Consider the following 21,213-nt stretch of genomic DNA (forward strand, 5'->3'; position numbering starts at 1 on the left):
AAAAAAATGAAAAAAAAACTTAGCGCACCTTTCCCGTGTCACCAACAATGCCTTCATCCGCAGCGGTTAATTAGCCAATTCCGGGCTAATTAATACGACGCTCTTTAGCATATGTAAATGAGCGTAGCGCTTAATTGAAAATGAGCGGGAAAGGTACAAAGGAGGTACATTAGCCGCTTGACGCGCCGTTAAAGAAGCTCATCGTTCATGGCGATGAGAGGAAGGACGGTGATTAGTGGCGCTGGGAAGATAATTAGCCGTCCTATCCTAAGGGCTAATTTTGCCGAATTGCAATATTACATTGGGCTGGTTGTCGATTTTTTTGTTTAGCGACAGGGCTGTCCACTCTTACTTGTTTTTGTGTTTTACAGCCGTTCTATCTTTTTTTTAAATCACATTTTGATATTTCATAATATATTCCTTTTTACTTTACTTTGTACTTTATACCTTTTTACTTTAACGATGAGTGATGAGTATGTTATTACTTTGGTCCTTTTTTCTGTTTATATTTCATATGTACTGTTAACGGATGCACTTTTTTATATGTATCATATCTTGTGCTGACCTGGCCCATTTGTCAAAAATTTTAAAGTCAATGTGGCCCCCTGGCCCAAAAGTTTGCCCACCCCTGTGCTCGCGGCTAAAATGATAGCAAATGTTCCACCATAGAAACATTGGCTTCCCGTTTTCACCTGTTCATCCACATCTTAAGCGCAATATTACCATAGATACTATAGAATTCCATACATCAGTTAATATTAGCGGTTTTAATGTCCTTGTGGTCGCCATCTTAAGTGCGGTGCAAATTGTATACCAAAGGTTAATATTGCTATATAACATCCACATAGGCCTATTTTAGTCCCATCAGGGATGCGCAAGTGCTCCAGCGAAAGCAATTACAACGTCTAATTCACGGCATCCATCACACCTGACGTGCACCTAAATGCAGCCGTGACAGAAGCACTTTTAATTCATTCATAATTAACTTTTTATTCTTCTGCCGATTGCCTCAAAATCTCCCCGCCGACAGCTGTTTGACGAAGTTCAGGGAAAGGGCGGTCGTAAAGTCAACGGGCCTTGTTTTGGGGGCGGGGCTAAGAGGGCGGGTGAGCCCTCAGAAGTGATCGGAAATGGCAGCTGTCAATCAGGATGCGCGCATGATGTCATGTCGTGTTAAAAATATGAGCCCTGACAAACAGTTGGCATGCTGGATGAACTCTTATGTGGCCCAGAAATTCTGCCTAGCAACAAGGTTTTTATCAGAAAAATGATTAAAAAATTGCAATTATTGATTTAAAAGGGGAAAAATAAGGAAATATAATATACATCTATATCTATCATTTTAATTTGATCTTAAAACAGAAAGTCAGCACTCATGATTAACTTTCCCGGGCCACACAAAATGATGCAGCGGGCCAGATTTGGCCCCCGGGGCGCCTCTTTGACACCTGTTGTCTATAGCCATAACTGGCATCTTATTGATTGATGAAAATATTTCAATCACCTACATCTATTGCTTCTAAATAGCCACGGAGTTCAACTTTTGACAAAAATATATGCATAACAAAGACCCTTCAAAATTTTGGGGGTCACAGAGTCATTCAAGAACCTAATCTGGGTATGGTCGTCAATGGCAGCCCTGCAGTACGTGGGCACCTGCAACCCGCTCTTGAGCGCAGATGCGGCGTGTACGCTTCCCCATCTCGCCGCCGAATAAAAGTCCCATCTGTTGCCGTAATGACGGCGCGGCGAAGCCGACTTTTTTTCGGGGAAGCGGGAGCAGCTGCCGGCGTGGCCCGCTGACCTTTTAGCATTCCTGCCTGCGCCGTCTGACAGATGTGTCAACTTGATTATTTTCAAAAACGACGGTGGATGAATAAGCGCGTGCCGCCGCCGCTAACTTCCTGTCGGCGTCCCTCGCCGAAGCTATTAGGCTTGGTAAAAGGGCCGCAAAGAGGCGGAATTGGACGCCATTGTGGTGGTGGGTGCCCTTGGAGCGCCGCTATTAGTCCGGGTGCGACTCAGGTGTTGCCGAGGGTAAAACAAGTGTGTGCGTTTGTGTGAAAGGTGAAAGGAGAAAGGGGGTAATTGACTCGGCGAGTGGGAAGCGACCGGCGCAATCAGACTGTTTGATGCCTTCCTAAATAGTTTTCAAATGGAGGAGCAGGTGCAGCTTTTCCCTCAGCTGTCGACACCAATGGCTGGATGATGGGAAACTCGCATTGGCTAACATTGACAGCGACAAATAGTTAAATAGTTAGTCTAGTTGATTTGAACTGGGAAGGCTGGGATCGATGAAGGATGATCTTTTTTTTTTTAACAATGTATTGATGATACACCTTTAAGTCTAAAAAGTGAAATGTATACAACAAAAAAGGCTCTAAGATGGAGAGATAGTGACCCATGCTACATGGCTACCAGATTTCAAGACAATCTATTTACAAATGATGGAGGATTGGAATTCCAAATTAGTGTCCACAAGAACAACAACAACTTGAGCAAATGTGTGTTACTCCAGACTGAAGGCATCTATTAGTCAACTCAAAATATTTCCCCACTGTTTTCTACTGGTTAACTCCTAACTATATTTAATAAATTTATCAATCCGCTCTGATACAACAACTCAAAAAGAAAAAAAATCAGGCCGAAATCAAAATTCCAAGACAATTCGCTTATTTCCAAGTTAGTGTCCACGAGAAGAATAAGAATGGCAACCTTATTAGCAACTAACCTGGCCTAAAACTTGCAAAAGTATCAATAAATGTACAACTCACTTTGGGGGTTCAAAAACATTGGACGTCTATTAACATCAATGGTAGCCAAAGAGATATATTTGCTTATTTACATTGAAATAATCGAATACATTTAAAAAAAATAATAATAATTACAAATACTTTTATATTATGACCTTGTCTGGTACTTCTGTTTTGTGATAATAATATATTTGTGCCTTCCATGAGTAAAAAGGCAATTGTGGGGTGAATTTTGGAATTCTTAATGTTGTGAAGTAGGGATAAAAAAATAAAAATAAAAAAATAAAAGAAATCCCCCTTGGGGCCCCCCCTTCCTGTCACCTTGCCGTTCTCATTTAATGCGAGTGTAGGCAGGTGGCGCTCATGCATTTTTAAGAGGCGAGCGGCAGGCTGCTTATTTGCAAGCCGTCTGCACCTGTTTTGTTCGCCCGCCTTGATCCTCCATCTCCCTGCGTTGACTCCTAAATGGACTTTTGCTGTCAAGCTGCATACCAACCAAGTCGCGCTTTGTCAACAAATGCACTGCGGCTGGCAAAGCCTCTGGCATGCCGTCAAATCTTCTTCTTCTTCCTCAAATCAAGAGAAATTATTGACAAGAAAATTGCCTGAAAATTAAAAACCTACCAATGTATTGCTTGTATTCTTATTCATAATTGCTGAAAGCTACTGTAATGGACGGACTATAAGGCGCACCTGTCTAAAAGGCCACACCCACCCTGGCAATCAGTATTTTTCTTCACATACAAGTCGCACAAGGATATTCATAACTAACGAGTATGCCAACATTTTCAACTTGATAGGATCCAAAAATATATTCAATAATTAATTAAAATTAACTATTTCAGTGCCATAGTTGAGTTGAGTTAACAAATACAAAAATGACAAAAAATAATACCAAAAAAATGCAAATACAGTAATACCTTGAGATATGAGCTTAATGCGTTCCAGGACCGTATCTCAAATCATTTTTTCCCATAGAAAATAACTAAAGACAAAATAATATGTTCCCTCAATTTTTTCTCATATCTCGAGGCAAAAATTTGAAGGGAATGTTCCTCCTATCTCAAATTTCCCATATGTTGAGACACTCATATGTCAATGTATTACTATCCAAAAATATCCTCCAAAAGTAGAGTTAAATTAAATTCACCCAGAATCAGTATCAGAACTAAATCCAACATTTCAGTATCCATAATTCAATACTACTAAAGATAAACAACCCATAAAAAACCCACATAAGACACATCGAACTACATAACTCGCATTCCTCAAAGCGGACGAAAATCGTAACGTATTATAATCCGCAAACAATGTTTTTGTTCCATTTTGAGGTTATTTAGTGCCCAATCGTTCTCCTCTAGTTTGGTGATGTGCGGGTACATCCCTTGAGTGCGGGTATGCGCGTGTGCGGGTGCGTGTCTGCTCTACATCTGTCCGCTGTCCGGGCACATTAGTCGAGTCGGAGACTCACTGGCCCGCGTTTTCTCTAATGCCATTTTGGGGCGTTCGGAAAAGGGGTCGTGGCCAGATGTCGCCAGGAGAAACGTTAAATAACCCCCGTTAAAATATGGTGGACAACAGTGAAAGTGCATTAACACGGGTGGTGGCAAGCAGATGTTTTGGTTTGTCTTTGCATTTTGCAAAAGCGCAAAGTGCTTTTGGGCGTCAACGAGTCGCATGTGCGAGTTTGAAGCTCCGATTAGGGTCACCACAGATGATTCCCATGACTCCCAGTGACACTTTTACCCTGGGACTGATTATTCATTTTTCTTTTTAAATGGTCTTTATATTCATTTTTCTTTTACTTTTTTTACTTGCTGGGTTTTAATTGTCCTTTTAACTAAGTTGATTTTTATTTTTTTTTTAATTTTATTTTAAGCATTGCTTTCCAGAAAAATGCATGGTAAATACTTTTAACTATTGTAAATAGAGAAATGCTCTTTTAAATATTCGTTTTAAAGTTTTCTACAAAGGAAGGTCAATTTTGAAATAATTATCGTTTTACTATTTTAAATAACAATTAAATACATAATAAAATTACTTGAAAATGGCATTATATAAAAAGATTTATTAATTTTAGTTAAGAAATGCCCTTTTAAAAATGTGTTCAAAGGTTTTTACAACCAGATTTTAAACCATTTGCAACCACAACTTATGTATTTTTTACCAACATATAATGCTAATTTTTTAAATTATTTTTAACATTGAACCCTTATTAAAATAAAACAAATTTGCCAAGTTAAGTGCTCAATACTTACATTCATAGTGGATTAAGGACCTTTCTGCCCTCTAGTGGAATTGTTTGTAACTACAAAAACAAATAATTGAATCAAATGAGAAATAGCTTTCTGCTTGCAAACTCACTTGCTGTCTTCTTATCATTGAAAACTATGAATATGCATCATTTACATCTGGGCCCCATTAATATGCCTGTCCTGTCAATTTCCGCCCATCTGTGGCCGCCATGAATATTCTTTAAGAATGAATTATCTTTTGAGGGAGGGGTGGGGGCTTTTACTTTGGTAGCGAGGGGGACCTTTCAACTCTAAAAATGAAGGATAGTGACGGGCAGATGAAATCTCCCTTTATGAGTTATAGTCAAGTCATAACGCGTCTTAACGAGTCTCACACCTGCTCGGAACGTCGACGCCTCGAAGCGACGACTTCCTTTGCATCTTAATGAGAAAAGATGAGAATGTAGTAAAATGCATATGAGATTGACGGGATTATTAATCTGGAATTATCCATTATGGGATTAAATAGTGCAAATATGCATAATGTATTTTTTTGTTAAACAAAAGATGTTATTCATATTGACAATACTAATTCATTTAATTGTTAGTTTTGTTGATACTAATAACATTATTTTAAAGCAGTATTGGTACTAACTCTTGTTATCATTGAAACGTCATACAATAGGATATTTTCATCCTTAACTGTCATTACATAAACTGAATGAAGGACGCCATTTGGGAAATATTGTATAATTGACGTCATTTTATGACATTTGCAATATGGTGTTAAGTTACTTCATCACAAACTGTAAAAAGGATTTGATGTGTATTGGATATTATTATAGTTTTCATATCATGATATAATTGGAATAAAAAAATATAGGGATTAGTTTTTTTACCCACTTGCAATGTATTGGGTCTAACTTTTGGTACTTTTCCGTACTGTCATTAATTTTCTCTAATTTGGCTTCTTAAGAAATTATGAATTTACCTTAAGGTGGATTGTATTATTTTAAAGTGTCACACTATGATTTAGATATCTCCTCTCTGGGGGTCTTTTCCTTTTGTCGAGCACTTTATGCACTTTAACGATTTATGACGGAAGTGAAGCGGCCGGGTCCCAAAGTGCGACGCTTCGGGGAAAAGAAGGAGCGCCCCGTCCCTTTTTTTTTTTTTTTTTACAGCCGAGCTGGGAATCAATTACGTTAACAGCGGCTAATGAATGCACTTGGGGGAGACGGCGGCGCGCTCGGCGGCCATTTTAGTCCTTTCACATTTGCATATTGACGTCGGCAGGAAAGAGGAAATTTGATGGATCGCCGTGGAAACAGATGTCGCAAAAGGGGGACGTTCTAGAAAAGAGCCATAAACACTTTTGTGGGCTAATTTCATGGCAAGTTTTGAAGAAAATAATCTCTTTGTATTAGTTTTTATTTATTAATAGGAAATAAATATGGGAGGCATGTCTATAAAAATAGGATGCTAAAAGTCCCAAGTATCCATAGCATGTTTTGAATAGGAAGTCGGCCCTTTTGGTTTGAAGCAGCCCTGATTGGGGTAAATTTAATGTGGTAAATTTTGGGGGAAAATAGCCACTGAGACATGTTTTATTGATTTAATTTCAATTTGGTAGACATGTCAATCCCAGGACTCGGCTCCCTCACCATATATTAGCTCAGAGCCATATGCACCATCAAATGAGCCGCAGGTGGCTCTCGAGCCATAGGTTCCCTACCCCTGACTTAAGTGTTCAAAAAAATATTACCCCCCCCAGATTGCTATAAAAAATTGGAAAACCCTGCCCCTTATATCAGGATGCACAAAAAAAGTGTAAAGAACTGACTTTTTTTTTTTTTTTTAAATGGTGCAGCAGATACTAGCGGACAGTCGTGAAAGGCTAATTGGAGTCGCTGACATTTTGCCTGGCCACTCCTGAGGGACGAGCCAACACAAGTTCGATAAGGAGAAAGATTGCCGAGTGGACGCTAATGAGCCCGTCCCGGTCGAGCCCCTCACCTGGGTGCCGAGCAACCCCCGCACCGCCCCTGGGACACTGAGCATTGTCAGCGGGTCAATAAAAGCACTGGAGCATGTCAGCGCTGTCTTGACTGTAGCGACATTGTTCAAGGTTGTTGGACTTCTTACTTGGGTAAAAAAAAAAAAAAAATGTCATTAGTGACCGGAAGGTCAAAATATTCCAAAAGACATGGTGTACCGGATGAACTGTCTCTGCTAGGTCGTTCATAAACGACTTGGTAAAAGTCCCATTTTTGGGCCAAATATTGACAAAGTGAAGCGGCACTTAAGCCGGAGGAAGCTTCTATTAGTGGAGTTTAATGAACAACAAGCGTACACAACAAACACACGCCAATCCTCTTGGGATGTGCGACACACAGCAGTCAGTGTGTGTTGTTTTTTTATTTATTTATTTTTTTACACACGCGGCCCGTTCCCTCGCTTCAATCTCACGCATGATTACGCTTGATAATTAAGCTTTTTGGACGTTTTCCACTAGTCGAGCAGATGCGGCAGCTGGTGACATTCATGCATTCCCAAACACACGCGCACGCGTAAGGGGGGAATTTATTTTGAATTCCATATAAAAAAAAGCGTATGGAAATTTTATGGGTGACATTTTTTTATATTTTCTGCCATTGACGCCAATAGATGTTGAATCCGTTTTGACTGCGAGCTGCGAACAATAGCGACCTTTCTGTCAATCAATCAATGGCAGTTGCTGAGGTCATGGAAAAATATGACAAAATGTACTTTTGTAAAAAAGTCAGGTGAGAAATATGCAAGTTATAACTTCATTTTCAACTCCACGCAGTAGATTTGATGACAATGTTGCCCCTACCAATATGGCCGCCACTGAGTTTTTTCAAATGTATCTAAACAGACACAAAGATGGTAGTCTACATGCTTGATTAATAAAATGACAGCAATTAATGATCTGTCAAGATTAAAAGCTGTTAAAGGAAATCATATAAATGTGTTCTATTTTTTCATATATTTCCTAACCAGAACTCATGCTAACAAACTAATCAAACAACATCAGCCTGTTAGCATCTTTGGCTACAATCTATTGATGCTATCATTACCATTTAGCCATTAATGGTGAACACTATTGGTTTTATGTCTTTGAGTAATTATAATGACATTTCAAATTTGAAATCCAGTCATGTAACCCTGCATTGCAATGGACAGTAATAATATAAATGGTGTGGAAGCGACATCTAGTGGCTCAACATTGGACATACACATTTAAGGATGCTTTTACAGTCACGTCAGATGGCAGCTTATTGGTCAGTCGTGAAAATGAGTGACAGACCGATTCTGTTTCCCGTCCCTCCCCCTGCCTGCAAAGAAGCTGGCGTCTGATTGGTCGTCGGTGATATCTGGTAGTATTCTACAGTATGCGTCTCAAAGCGCAACGCCCTCCCAACCGTCTTCATACCGAATCAAGACAGAGACCGGAAAAAAGAACACGGTAGACAGGCTTGACAGGCAGTTAGGTTATTATAGACGAAAAGAGGTAGCAAAAGCTTCATTTCTGGTGAGTAAATACGCAAAGTAAGTCCAAGCCTACGAAAAGTTGTGTTATGAGCACTGATGTGTTTGAGTGCTGATTGACAGTCGGAAAAAGGCGTTGGGGTTAATTGTTTGGATTTTCAGGAAGGAACAGTGTTGTTTCTTCTAAAATTACATTTCTAGTGTTTAGTTCAAGTGGAATTAATGTATTTACTGTAGCATTAGTTTTGTTATGTCGCTACACAGCAGTTCAAGTAAAGTGACATTCTTTGATGACAACTGATTGTGTTTTGTCATTGTTTTGTTATGCCGCTACTCAGCCGTTCAATTCAAGTTACATTCTTTGAGGACCACTGATTTAGTGTTTTGTCATTGAAAAAAGAATTGCTGTTATACACAGTATTTAAGTGATTTGAAATGTGGTTAAAAAAATGTACACTTTAGCTAACCTTCATGCCGTATCTTTTTTTTTTTTATGAACTAGATGGCTAAGGCCGCCCAGGTGAAGAAAACCGCCGTCACGGTGCTGACTTACGTGGAGAAGGTTTCCTCTTTCGCCTCGTCCTTCGACCCGATCTTCGGCATCGTCTCCTCCCTGGTGGGCTTGGCTCGCAAGGGGCTCATGGACGAGGAGGGCCACGAGCTGGACCGAGACTTCCAGGCCATCCACAGCCAGCTAGAGATCATCTCCCAGAAGAACCGCCAGTTCCTGAAGCAGATCCAAATCGACGAGGTCAACGAGACTTTCGGCAAATACGAGGAGTACATCAAGCACCAGTATGCCGCCTTCATCGCCATGGTGGCGCAGGTGAAGAAGGACCCGGACAACCGGCAACGCCACATGAACAACTTTGAGAGCATCTACGAACGGGACAAAATGGACACCGGCCTGGACGTGTACTACCGCGGCGTGATGGGTACCGGCCCGCTCTTTAGCAGGCCGCTTCTCAGGGTTTACCTGGAGAACTGCAACGCCGACCGGGAAATCATGGAGCGCCGCTGCTCGCACTTGGCCCACCTCTTCCAAATGGGTCTCATCGCCCTCATGGGCTACACCGTCGTTACCGAGGACGACGAGGAGGAGGTTAGGGAAAAGTGGGCCTCCAGGGTGTGCGACATTCATCAAAAGATACAGGAGGTGCTCTGCGCGTGCAGTGACGCCGATCCCGACCCACCGTCCCATGAGAAAAAGTAAGGGAAGAAAAAGACTTGAACAGGACCACAGCTCTGGGGGAAAAAGAAATGGAGACCAATCATTATATCACTTCAAAAGAACATGGTTACCCTCAGCTTTGTGTGTTTTTGATGTCGCTGTGTTTATAAACGCGACGTGTGTGCTTTAATCGGTTGAAATAAATATATATTGAGAATGGGTATTGCAGATTGTTTTTTTTCATTCAACCTTATTTAAGTCTATATTTCTGACAGGCATCTAACTTCTATCCACTCCATCCATCCTTAACAGAATTAAAATGTCTCAGGTGACAGGATGCCAAAACATTTAAAATAAGGCTTGTGCATAATACAATTTTTAGTATCACTGTCCTAACCTTCACATTCCTGCATTATTAAACATTAATAAAAGCTACAAATTAACTGTACCCATTCCAATACGTTGGACACCTAACAGATGACGTTTCGTCCTCCTTTTAGTCAAGTAATGTCTAATCCTACCGTCTCGGTGGTACGTAAACGCAACACGACTTCTCTTGTTTTTCTGTGGAACAATTTGGGCTAGCGTCGATTTTCCACCCCAATTAACATTGCGTGCTCACAAGGAAAGGCCGAAATTGGGCATTTTTAATCCAGAAAGCGACTCTAGCCGCGGGGGTGAAGTTTGGTAAGTTTTGTGGGCTTTTTGTTGAGTTTGGGCATTCGCAATAAGAAGATGATGCCGTGTAGCCTGCGGAGCTAGGACCCCCCAATCAATGTGTACATCGTCAAAATGGTCCAACATTTAGTCAATTAACCTTGGGTTTGGACGTGTAACTTAATGTGGAAATGAATATAGATACAGGTAGACTTTGTCTTACTTACGTGTAATACCGACAGACTTTCGGTTTCCGGGGCGTGGTCACCATGAAATCAACAAGTACGTACGTAATTAAATGATGCCACATTAATATCCAAACCTATTTATTGCAGTCTATTTCCCCTCAATGTCCTTTTGTTTACGTAAATAAAAGCAACCATCGTGATGTTAGACACAACAAATAAAAACAAAGAACCACCCTCAACCAAAAATGTCAAAATTGAAAGGATTTTCTAATTTGCTCAATCCATAGTCTGTGCTCAATGTGACATGCTAACAGTTTACCGCCCCCCGACGTTCAAGGTATGCCTCTGCATAGCATTTGGCCGTGAACGCCGTAACCATGGGCAACGAGGACAGCCTGGAGGACGTTTTTGTAGCTGTCCTTCGGGCCAAGAATCAAGTCAGTCTCAGTTCCAAGGAGTACCGAGCCAAAGCTTATGAGGTGTGTATTCAACTACAATCAAACTGCCATTTTTTTAGCCACCTAATTGAGTCAAATCTTTCTGTGCCTCCACATAAAGATTTTGTTGAGCGAAGTACCTTTAGAAGGGAAAGAGAAAAAAAAGCGGAAAATTCTGCCTGCGACAAAAATCCGGGTAGCCGGAGACAAATCCAGATCCATCTTGGACTATGTTGCGGATACCATCAAGCCCTTGTCCAACAACCAAAGCTTTATCGGTAAGCACAAGATCATTCTGTCTTTTTTATGCAGTTTAATCTAATTTGCATTTTAGGCAGACGTGTGGTTCACATGAGGAAATTCCCGTTGGATGGCGACCATGCCTTCCAAGAAGCGTCACTTTTCGTAGTGCCGCTGGGTGTTAAAGGTGCTTTGTTGTTATTTATTTTTATTTTTTAAAGAAAATTCCATAACTTGACTCTGTGTGCTTCCCACAGACAACAACAACAAGTCAGTCCACAACACGGGCGGTCCAAATTTTTACTGCCTGCATGACATCATGAGGGTGTGCAGCGAGACCAGCGTCCACTTCTGCCCCGTCACCGCCAGGATGCTCCTCGCCTTGGACAAGTCGGCGCGCGTTCGGTCGCCGCCATGTTCGCTCGCAACTTCTTGGCTCTGAGCATTTTGCCCCCCTTCCACAGGTGGTTGGGAGAGCAGCACACCATACCCCACGCCATCCCGGCTTTGTTCCGCCCGGCGCCCGTGGAGCGGGTGAAGAGCAACGTCAGCAACCCGGCGTACGGTGGGGAAGGCAAAGTCGGTGACGAGGGTCTGCAGGTGGGCTACACGGCTCTGGAAATCAAGAGCAAGATGATGTCCTTGGAGAAAGCGGACATGTGTGTCCTGAACCCGCTCTACGGATCCGATCTGCAGTACACCAACCGGGTGAGACCAGGTTTAGTATAGGCTACCGGTGTCAAAGTGGCGGCCCGGGGCCAAATCTGGCCCGCTGCATCATTTTGTGTGGCCCGGGAAAGTCACCCATGAGTGAGTCATTTTTTCCGTCTGTAGTTCAAAAATCATTTTGTAAAAACTAAAAAAATATATTAAAAAAAAATATTTTTTTTTAGATCTATAAAAAACTGAATATCCAGGGTTTTTAATCCATTTATATTAAAAAAAAATCTAAATATTATATCTAAAATGGTCCATCCGCAGGTGGATAAAGTCATCATCAACCCATACTTTGGCTTGGGGGCACCCGACTACTCCAAAATCCAAATCCCAAGTCGGGAGACGTGGCAGCACGGCGCCAACTGCGCAGCGGATGAAAAGTCAGCACTCGTCGGGAGCCCGATTACCAATCCTGTTTGTCACTTTCCGTTATTTTGACTCAGCAGGGAGCGGCAGTGGGTGGACGACTTCCCGCTTCACCGCAGCGCCTGCGAGGGGGACACGGATCTGCTTTCCAAGCTCCTGGACAGCGGCTTCTCCGTTAAGCAGCTGGACAGCGACCACTGGGCTCCTATTCACTACGCCTGCTGGTGAGCCTCCACTTGGCCAAAACCAGCCAGCGTCTTCGTACCTTTCCTTTATGACGTCCCTCAGGCACGGCAAAGTGGAGGCCACCAAGCTGCTGTTGGAAAAGGGCAAATGTAACCCCAACCTGCTAAATGGGCAACTCAGCTCGCCCCTGCACTTTGCCGCCAGAGGGGGCCACGGCGACATTGTGGAAATTCTGCTGCAGCACCCCGAGATCGACCGGGTAGGAAGGAGACTGACGGGATGCCGGCCTGGGGATTAACAAATTATTTTTTTTCCATAGCACGTGGAGGACCAGCAGAAGAGATCGCCGCTGCAAGTTTGTGAAGAGAACAAGCAGAACGAATGGGAGGAGACCATGAAGCTTCTTCAGCAAGCTCACGGCAAACCGGTGAGTACCACAACTTAAAGTTGGTCCCACCCATTTTGATCGGGAGAAAATGGTAGCGAATAATCATGTTGGTATTATTATTACCGAAGTTGTGTCACACCGCCCTCTGGCGGCCAAGTTTCAACAAGTGTCTCTCCCCATCTTTTCTGCCTCCCCAAGTACGAGAAAGCGCGCATCTACCGCATGGATGGCTCATACCGCTCCGTGGAGCTGAAAAACGGCAACAACACCACCGTACAGCAGATCATGGAAGGCATGCGCCTCTCCCAGGAGACCCAGCAGTACTTCACCATCTGGATCTGCTCGGAGAACCTCCGTGAGTCACCCTGCAGCCAACTGACCTTCTTGGCCCATCTCACCGTGTGGCCTTTCACAGACCTGCAGCTGAAGCCATACCACAAGCCCTTGCAGCATCTGCGCATCTGGACGGAGATCGTCGCCGACCTGACCGTGCTGGATCCGCAGAGGGAGACCCCTCAGCTCTTTCTCCGCAGGGACGTCCGGCTCCCTCTGGAGATTGAGAAAAAGGTGAGGGGAAAAGCACTCTTAAGGGCCGAGAAGGACCAAAACATGGAACTTTTTTTTGGGGCTTAGGCAGAGGACCCGCTGGCCATCCTCATCCTATTCGACGAAGCCCGCCACTGCCTGCTGAAGGGCTTCTTCCCAGCCCCAGACAGCAAGTTGATCACCTTAGCCAGCTTTCTGCTGCAGATCATCTACGGAAATTACGAGAGCAAGAAGCACAAGCAAGGATTTCTCAAGTTGGTGTCATCTTTTTTTTTTAGGTTTAAAGGCGCTATGAAATAGGATGGCAGATACTTAGTACCTATAAATAACTTTGCAAAGCTTGTAGTTTTATTTTCATTTTTGATTTCAGTAAAATTGCTCTGCTGCTAAAATTCAAGCTAAAACATTAACACAAACTCTATCAGAAAACTTGAAAACACTCCAACAGACCTTTTTCCCCATTAAAAAATCTTAAATTCAGTCTTTTTGCTCTCCTTCTTCTCAGCGAGGAAAACTTAAAATCCATCGTGCCCATCTTGAAAGTGAAAAGCAAAGCGTACCACTGGACCAACAGGATTCTCCACGAATACAAAGTAATGCCATTTTTTCCCATTTGGATTTTACAACCCATCCACCACTGTCATTTTTTCCCCCACCAGGCGCTGAGCACCAGTGAAGGCGTAAGCAAGGAGATGCACCATCTGCAACATCTCTTCCTCCAGAACTGCTGGGACATCCCCACATACGGTGCCGCCTTCTTCACGGGTCAGGTGTACACCAAGGCCAGTGCCAGCAACCACAAAGTCATCCGTGTCTACGTGGGTGTCAACACTAAGGGGCTGCACCTCATGAACATGGAGACCAAGGTGGGCAAACCCCTCCCCCCGCTTCACCTCCTCAATATGTGATGTTCTTGGCTTTTCACTGTTTTTAGGCGCTTCTCATCAGCTTGGAGTATGGCACGTTTATGTGGCAGCTAGGACCCGCCGATCAGTACTTCCAAGTACACAGCGGAGAAAATAAAGTCAACTTCATTGTGCATACTAAGCAGGTAGAATTGTTTTTTTTTTTTATTTTGATGTGGACTTTTGGTCATGTTTCAAATATTTTCATCATTATGATTGATGTGTGGTTATAGGCTGGCCTGATTGTGAAACTTTTAATGAAGCTGAGTGGACAGATGACCAATAACGACAAAGGTGCTGCAGACAAATATGCTTATGGCTGATGTGGTAGTTGAAGTACTTGGTTTGGAAAAGGATTGTTTTTCTTACCTTTTGTGTAAATAGCTTTTATTTAATCATTGGTTTTAATACACAGAATTATGTTTGAAGAGAGTTGTTGGTCGTCATTTTGGAAATTGATGCACGTTTTTCCTTCATTTTGTTTCGCTCTTCTTGAAGGTTTTATGGCACAAAGGCAACAGAAAAAAACATTTTTCGATTTTATAACAGTGTAGATCTATAACAATGTTTATTTTAGCTTTTTACAAAATTATTTTTGAACTAAAAACACAGAAAATAAAACTAAAACTAACAGGCCTGTTATACAAATAATGAAATGAACTAGAGGGATTTATAAGTGAATGTTCAAGTGAATATGTTACAAACAAAATAATACATGAATATACATGGGAAACTCCATTTACTTATTTTGTACAGTTAATAGTCTGTCTTTCTTGGCCTCAAATCTCTTCTGACTCAAATTCAAGATGCCAATGCCTTTAGACTGAAAGTCATAACCAATCCCTTCAAGTTCTTTTAACCTGGCAGTGACGTTCTCCGTGCTATAGTCCAAAACTTTGGGCTTCTCTAGAATCTGCTTTGCTGTGATTCCTCCTTTTAGAAGACAGTCAAGTTTAGTTCCTAACGTGGCTGCCCCAATATACAGAACCATGGGATAGGCCACAATCATCTTCCGGACATCCTCTTCACTACAGCCCATCACCAGCAGCTTCCCTCGAAGGCTACTCATATTCTTCTTCAGGTATTCAGTGGACAAGTCCAGTATTTTTGCACCACTCCCTTGAAGCAAATCCAGGAGATCGGCATCGCTCAGGTTCATGGAAGATCGCAGGAAATCCACGTTGGATCTGACCCTCTTGGTGCTACGGATGAGGATGTAAAGGTTTCTCAATATGATAGCTTTAGCGAAACCCTGGGGATCCGTACCACCTAGCTCTTGGCAGACATCCTCTAGCAAGTCCACCATCTGCCTATTTAACTCCAAGCTATTGGAGAAGGCGCGTGGGGCGGCGGCGAGCAAGCGGTGGATGTCTTGGTTTCCGAGCCCGAGGGAAGATAGGAAGGTGATGTTTTTTAATAAGTTTTCGTTATCACTAGAGCGAAAGAAGGACTCGGGAGAGCGGTCCAGGATGGCCACGATCTCCAGGTCGGTTTGGAAGATGTTCCTCCAAAGTTGCCAGCGCTGTTCCAGATGATCCTTAGAACGTGTGATGGCACGCGGGTAACGGGAGATGATGCTGGCGACAGTCCGGCGGCTGGCACCTTTGCCCTCCAGGAACTCGGCCACGCCCTCTTCGTTGGTGAACAGTCGGCGGAAGACGCCGGGCTGACGTTTGCGTGCCATCCTCACATCCACACCCATCAGGTCCAAGTTCTCCAACAGAGACGTGTTCTCTGGGTTAGGGTTTGTTTTTGGATCATCGTCATTTGATGCCGTACTGTAAAACCTCCAGAGGGGTCGCCTTGCTATGGACTTTACTGTCAAGATTTGAACAAGTGTTTTATAGGCAGATGTCATTTTTCATCAGTCCACCATGCATGATGGGACCTAAAAGTAGCACAATCAGACAATTATTTACAAGTGCAGGCAAAATCATTGTAAACACTGGAACATTGCATCTTAGATCGGTCTTGCTTTCCAAATAAAAAGAAAGCTAACGGTGCTTAATTGAGATGTTGTTTCAAAACGAACAGTTCAAACAATGCAAAGGGAGATGAACGCAAGAATGTATTTATGTATTTTTTAAAAATAAATATACTTATTGAAGAGTTTAGGAAACATACCTCTAAGACCACTGAAACGAATATACTACTCGTGTGTTTGTTTACTTTAGTCTTCGCTGTCGGTTTTCATTCTTCTTCTTTGGTGAATTTTAAATGTGATGTTGCCAGCGCCGTCTTGTGGTCGCTGATGACTTTTGTATGATTCAAAATTGACCAGTAATTTATTTTAATTCTGACTTTCAGCTCATTTATGATATATTGCTTTTTATTATCATGTTTTAAATGTTTGTCATTTTTCTACAATCAATAATTTGTTTATACAATAGCACTTCTGTTGCCTATGTACTGACCAGCTCTCAGTTCCGAATGGGGCCTCCACTTATAAATATTTGAACTGAAGAACAAGTCATTCATTATGCAAAAGAACTTTCACTTCTGTATATCAGATCAAAGTGAGGGCGATTTGAAACTATAAAATAAAAGAAGTGAACAGAGCTGCCATTGTCATCAGAGTATGAAATCCACTTGATTTAAGATGTATTATATGCTTTTTGCCCTCAATGGCAAGAAATGACTGAACTTGAATAAACTGTCATGCCTTTTCTTCATCTTTCACTTGCATTCCGCATAATAATTGCGTTGCTGAGTGATAAGTGGCGAGCACAACATCTCTGGCATCATTTTTATTTGGTTATTATTTTCTTCGACTCAGCTTCACTGCATCTAATCCCATCATTAAATGTCCTCTTCCCAATCACATTGTCAAATTTGACATGCAGCTCACGTTTAAGGAGCCGCTGACACATAAAACCTATGGTAGATAAATAATTTAGACCACGGCCTAAACTTTCAAGTTCCCCATACAGCTGCACTAACACGAATTGCTCACACAGGTGGCATCAAGTTGGACATGTCGAAAAGATGGGTGGAATTCAAGATCTGCCAGACAATAAGTTGCTCCAACAGAAGACACAGAGTGTCCTCCTCAACTGCTGCTCCAGGTAGGTTTCACAGAACTCAATGTTCTCTAGATGACTATTTAAAAAGCTCTCACATTGCTAATACGACTGAAGCGGGGGCATTTGAACATTTTTTTCACAATAAAACTAAACAAAATAAAAAGGCAGGCCCTCGAAGTGGACTGTTACCATGGAAACTGCAGCAGTTATTTTGGAGAGTGAACAATGAGTGCTCAACACTTCATAAATTAATTGAGTTGTAAGGAAAATACATCTACTGAGTGGAAAATGCATGCTGTTTATTTATTTTTTATTTTATAAATAACTCATATTTAATCCTTACACGACACACACAACAATTACTAGAAATGACACTTTAGCTTCCTAAAGTTTATTTATTTTTTTAAATGTTTGTTTTTGCCTTACGTCGTTGTACAAACGTTCAAAGGAGATAAATTGCATAGGAATCGACATTTCCCCAATGACGTTGCACATATTTCCAGGTGGCAGATCAAAGTAATAAAAGAATACAAATGTTGGGAATGACAATTACATGTTTCTCCTCTACCAAATTAGTTAATTCGTTTCCTGAATTGTCAGGCGCTAGTTTTATGATTGGAAGGCGCAATTATTAAAAAAGAAAAAGTAAAAAGAAAACGTCTCCTACGAGACCATGAAGGCAACGCGAGTAAAATTCAGGAGGCGTGGCAATTGTCCACCTATCAGACGTCACTACACTCGAGTGTCATGTTTACGTGGAAAATAACATGGCCGCCGACTGCCAGCAAGGAGGCAACCCCTGAGAGAATGTTTGCGGCAGCCAACTGGAAGCCGGCCCGGCCCCGGAGCACTTGACCATCGGTGCCGTTATACGACGTGTGATTCCCTCTCGGTCTCGTTCTAGCCACGCTGACTATGGAGGACGATGAGCGACAGAAGAAGCTCGAAACCGGCAAAGCAAAGGTAGGACTCATCTGGTGCTGTCATGCTGTTAGCCTAACTCTTGAACACAACAAAAAGTAAACGGCGCTATCTAATTTTTGGTTTGATGAAACGCTCCATGTTGGGGGGGTCTGTCAGCTGTTGAGCCCCCCCTTACTCAGCTGTCAGTTCTGCAGTGCGCCCCTGCCTGCACAGGGCGTTAGCCCAGCTGCTGCTAGCAACATAGTACCCCAATGAAATACCGCTTGACTAACTCCATTGTATACTTACATTTAAATTTTCCAATGGCTATATCTGTCAGTAAGTGGAGGCTTTACGACGCCTCCCATACCGATTGGCTGACAGGCAGGTGTAACAGGATTTACAGGTCACATGACCCCCACTTGCCAGACTTGTACTTTATCAATTGGCACCCTTTCTAATGAGGTCACTAATGCTCCCTATCAAATGCCCCTTTAAACGGATCGGGGCTGTATGTTACATGGAAGTTTCAGTGTACTGCGCCTTGCTGTGTATTTTACCATGATGGTTTGTAAAGGGTGTTAGAAGTGGTGTAAAAGATGTTTTTGTTTTGGAGCAGTGTCCCCCACTCAATCATTTTATACTCATTCCCAAACTCAACTGGGCCTCCCTGGAACCTGTTTTGAAGCAGTCTCTGAAATTATGTTAGCTATGACGGAAGAATAACAGAAGGCTTTTTTTTTTTTTTTTGCCGGGGCGCTCAAATGGAAAATGATGCTTTGCAGGGTCATGCCTAATGAGTCACAGCAATGCATGGTATGCTGTTTGCTTCTCGCAAATGACAAATAAAAGTGCATTTGGATCCCCATTGTTGAATTGTCAATTGTTCAAACCAAAAGCCATATTCAACTTTTATAATTGTCACATGGTGGACTGCTTGCTTTGTTATTATACATACACTTGTGTGCATTATTATTTTAGTAATTATAATGTTACCAATACTTTAAAGTTAGAATATAGAATTATTTTAAAAAAATCAGCATTTTTTTCCTATAGTTAATATGTGAAATGTAAATAACAACAACTAGCTATTTTGAGCGTAATGTGGCTTTCAAATGTGAGGACACATGTGTACTGGCTACCCAGGAAACTTTTTTTTTTTCTACCTGGGGATGTCATACAGTATACCACAATTATTATATCCCCTTTTTATGAAATTTGACCTTGTTTTGGTCTGGGGGCGGCCATTTTGGAGCCTCTGCGTGAATAAAACTTTATTCCATTTTGTACTCACGTAGCTTTACCCAAATTTGGCTCCAGTGTATTGCGGATTAGGCTCTCCATCTAATTCAGTTAATTGAGCATCTTAGTCGCCGTACATGCCGGCTCACCATTAAATGCATCTGCCAGCAAGTGACCTAAACTTGATGAAATTGAAGCTGAAAAGAAGTTTTGAATGTAACAGGAGGGGAAAAAAAATACACTCATTTGGAACAAGAAGAAGAAAGATTCTCCTTAAATTTGAATGGAGGTTTAAACTGATTGTTGACATGGTTTGAAGTTTAATCCTTTAGTCGGGATTAGTACCTGCTGGCAGGGCAAAAGACATGCATTGCATGTCATATGGATGCCCCAAACAGAGTCGATGACATGTTTCGCTTGCCTTTGCCTAAAATGTGCAGAAAAAGAGTAAGTTGACCAACAAAATCAAGCCCATTGACATACTTAGAAAAAAAAAATTGTCTACATTTTCTTGTCCCTCAGCTGGCCGAGTACCGCCAACGGAAAGCTTACGCAGATTCCCAGAGAAAAAAGAAGAAGAAAAAGAAGTCTGAGGAGCACTCGGAGACGGCTTGCTCGCCGGACAATGATGACCAAGCGGTCGGAGGCCAAGCCGGAACGCGGGAGGCGCCGACTTTATCCGAGGGGAGCTTTGCCAAGACGCTGCGCAGCGGGGAGACTATCAAGCATGAGCAGACCTACACCATTGAGGTATTTTTTTTTTACTAGGGCCCAATTAAAAAAACAAACAAAAAGTGACAAATGACAAGACAAATAAAATAATGACAAGATTTTTGCCAACCTGTTTATAAACTGCAAAGATTCTCCTTCTCCTGCTGTTAACACACTTTTTGTCCCAGACCCTCAAAGGAGGCGGTTGCCATGGAAACAGATGTTCTATTGCTCATTTAGTGCTCTTAAAGCATATACTTAGAAATGATTGAATTGATTCATTTGCACATTCAAACTTGTTTTGTGGGTTTGTATATCAGCGCTAGTACATTAGCATCATACTTGATTATCCTCACTTACATGTCAAAGAAATACAAATTATAATGAATGTCATATTTTGTATTTCAGCCTGAGAGTGAAGTGTCCACAACGGCAGATGACAATTCCTCTGAGGTAAGATATCAGCGCTTTTAATCTCGATTTCAAATGATCAGTTAATCAAGTTGTTCGTTCATTTCTGGCAAACAACAAAATGAACTCAAATCCAACTCATTTTACTCAATTACTGTATGCGCTTGTATAAATCAAAACATGAAATTCTGGTGAATATACCAAACCAAATGAACATGGGTTGACGATCTGTGTTCGAAAATAGCTTCCCTGGTTTTGTGACATGCTATTTTCCGGCTTCCACACGTGAGACCTGTCAATGTTGCTAACTGGTTTTGAATTAGCAGGTCAATGGCTGCCGTGAGATGATGGCCGATCTAGTGACGTCTTCCTTCACTGATTTTTTTTGGGTACGGTAATCCAATTAAGCGGCTCTGCTCGTGGGCTCCTGATGGCTGAAGCTGCTACTAATTGTCCAAGTTAAAAACTTCCTCCTAATGCTGCCTCCTCGCCTTACTGACTCTGTACTAACACTTTTCTTCTCCGCATTAGAAACAATCATTCTTTGCTGATGTTTAGAAGCCCCAAAGGTCATGATGACTTTCTGCTCTCTTCAATGCCGCCTGCCTGGCTTGTTGTTGAC

General features: G+C 42.1%; 4 protein-coding genes across 8 annotated transcripts in view; 3 read left to right on the forward strand and 1 right to left on the reverse strand.

Moving 5' to 3' along the window:
- Positions 1–8,375: 8,375 nt before the first annotated feature.
- Positions 8,376–9,892, forward strand: rpz2 (rapunzel 2). The gene is made up of 2 exons (XM_077743200.1): positions 8,376–8,543; positions 9,003–9,892. The coding sequence occupies exon 2, from the start codon at positions 9,003–9,005 to the stop codon at positions 9,711–9,713; it is 711 nt and encodes a 236-aa protein (XP_077599326.1). The 5' UTR covers positions 8,376–8,543; the 3' UTR covers positions 9,714–9,892.
- Positions 9,893–10,192: 300 nt separating this feature from the next.
- krit1 (KRIT1 ankyrin repeat containing) lies at positions 10,193–14,729 on the forward strand. Its single transcript, XM_077743193.1, has 17 exons — positions 10,193–10,358; positions 10,854–10,995; positions 11,075–11,231; positions 11,288–11,380; positions 11,451–11,583; positions 11,658–11,901; positions 12,175–12,290; positions 12,357–12,500; positions 12,565–12,721; positions 12,782–12,889; positions 13,049–13,205; positions 13,266–13,417; positions 13,484–13,650; positions 13,902–13,989; positions 14,056–14,262; positions 14,331–14,447; positions 14,535–14,729. Exons 2-17 carry the CDS (start codon positions 10,894–10,896, stop codon positions 14,622–14,624), a joined length of 2,232 nt encoding a protein of 743 aa, XP_077599319.1. The 5' UTR covers positions 10,193–10,358; positions 10,854–10,893; the 3' UTR covers positions 14,625–14,729.
- On the reverse strand, positions 14,672–16,530 carry mterf1 (mitochondrial transcription termination factor 1). Its single transcript, XM_077743199.1, has 2 exons — positions 16,426–16,530; positions 14,672–16,189 (listed from the first exon to the last, which is right to left on the reverse strand). Exon 2 carries the CDS (start codon positions 16,157–16,159, stop codon positions 15,041–15,043), a length of 1,119 nt encoding a protein of 372 aa, XP_077599325.1. The 5' UTR covers positions 16,160–16,189; positions 16,426–16,530; the 3' UTR covers positions 14,672–15,040.
- A 1,551-nt stretch (positions 16,531–18,081) lies between these two features.
- The window catches only part of akap9 (A kinase (PRKA) anchor protein 9), a 29,818-nt gene continuing 26,686 nt past the window's right edge, over positions 18,082–21,213 (forward strand). For 2 of the 5 annotated variants that reach the window (XM_077743188.1, XM_077743190.1), the window contains exons 1-4: positions 18,082–18,287; positions 19,992–20,219; positions 20,589–20,633; positions 20,915–20,980. In XM_077743188.1, coding sequence (XP_077599314.1) covers positions 18,240–18,287; positions 19,992–20,219; positions 20,589–20,633; positions 20,915–20,980 — 387 coding nt within the window. In that variant the 5' untranslated portion in view covers positions 18,082–18,239. Of the gene's footprint in view, positions 18,288–19,815; positions 19,917–19,991; positions 20,220–20,588; positions 20,634–20,914; positions 20,981–21,213 lie in introns of those variants that run through there. The other 3 variants (XM_077743186.1, XM_077743187.1, XM_077743189.1) reach the window with 2 other exon arrangements.

The sequence above is a fragment of the Stigmatopora nigra genome, chromosome 21 (assembly GCF_051989575.1).
Source record: "Stigmatopora nigra isolate UIUO_SnigA chromosome 21, RoL_Snig_1.1, whole genome shotgun sequence".
In the NCBI taxonomy this organism is placed as follows: domain Eukaryota; kingdom Metazoa; phylum Chordata; class Actinopteri; order Syngnathiformes; family Syngnathidae; genus Stigmatopora; species Stigmatopora nigra.

Excerpts from the sequence above, each read along its gene's own strand:
- rpz2 (XM_077743200.1), top strand. The coding sequence starts at position 9,003 with ATGGCTAAGGCCGCCCAGGTGAAGAAAACCGCCGTCACGGTGCTGACT.
- krit1 (XM_077743193.1), top strand. The coding sequence starts at position 10,894 with ATGGGCAACGAGGACAGCCTGGAGGACGTTTTTGTAGCTGTCCTTCGG. Across the intron at positions 11,381-11,450 it reads AGTGCCGCTGGGTGTTAAAG|ACAACAACAACAAGTCAGTC; the intron begins GTGCTTTGTTGT and ends TGCTTCCCACAG. Across the intron at positions 13,206-13,265 it reads GATCTGCTCGGAGAACCTCC|ACCTGCAGCTGAAGCCATAC; the intron begins GTGAGTCACCCT and ends GGCCTTTCACAG.
- mterf1 (XM_077743199.1), bottom strand. The coding sequence starts at position 16,159 with ATGACATCTGCCTATAAAACACTTGTTCAAATCTTGACAGTAAAGTCC.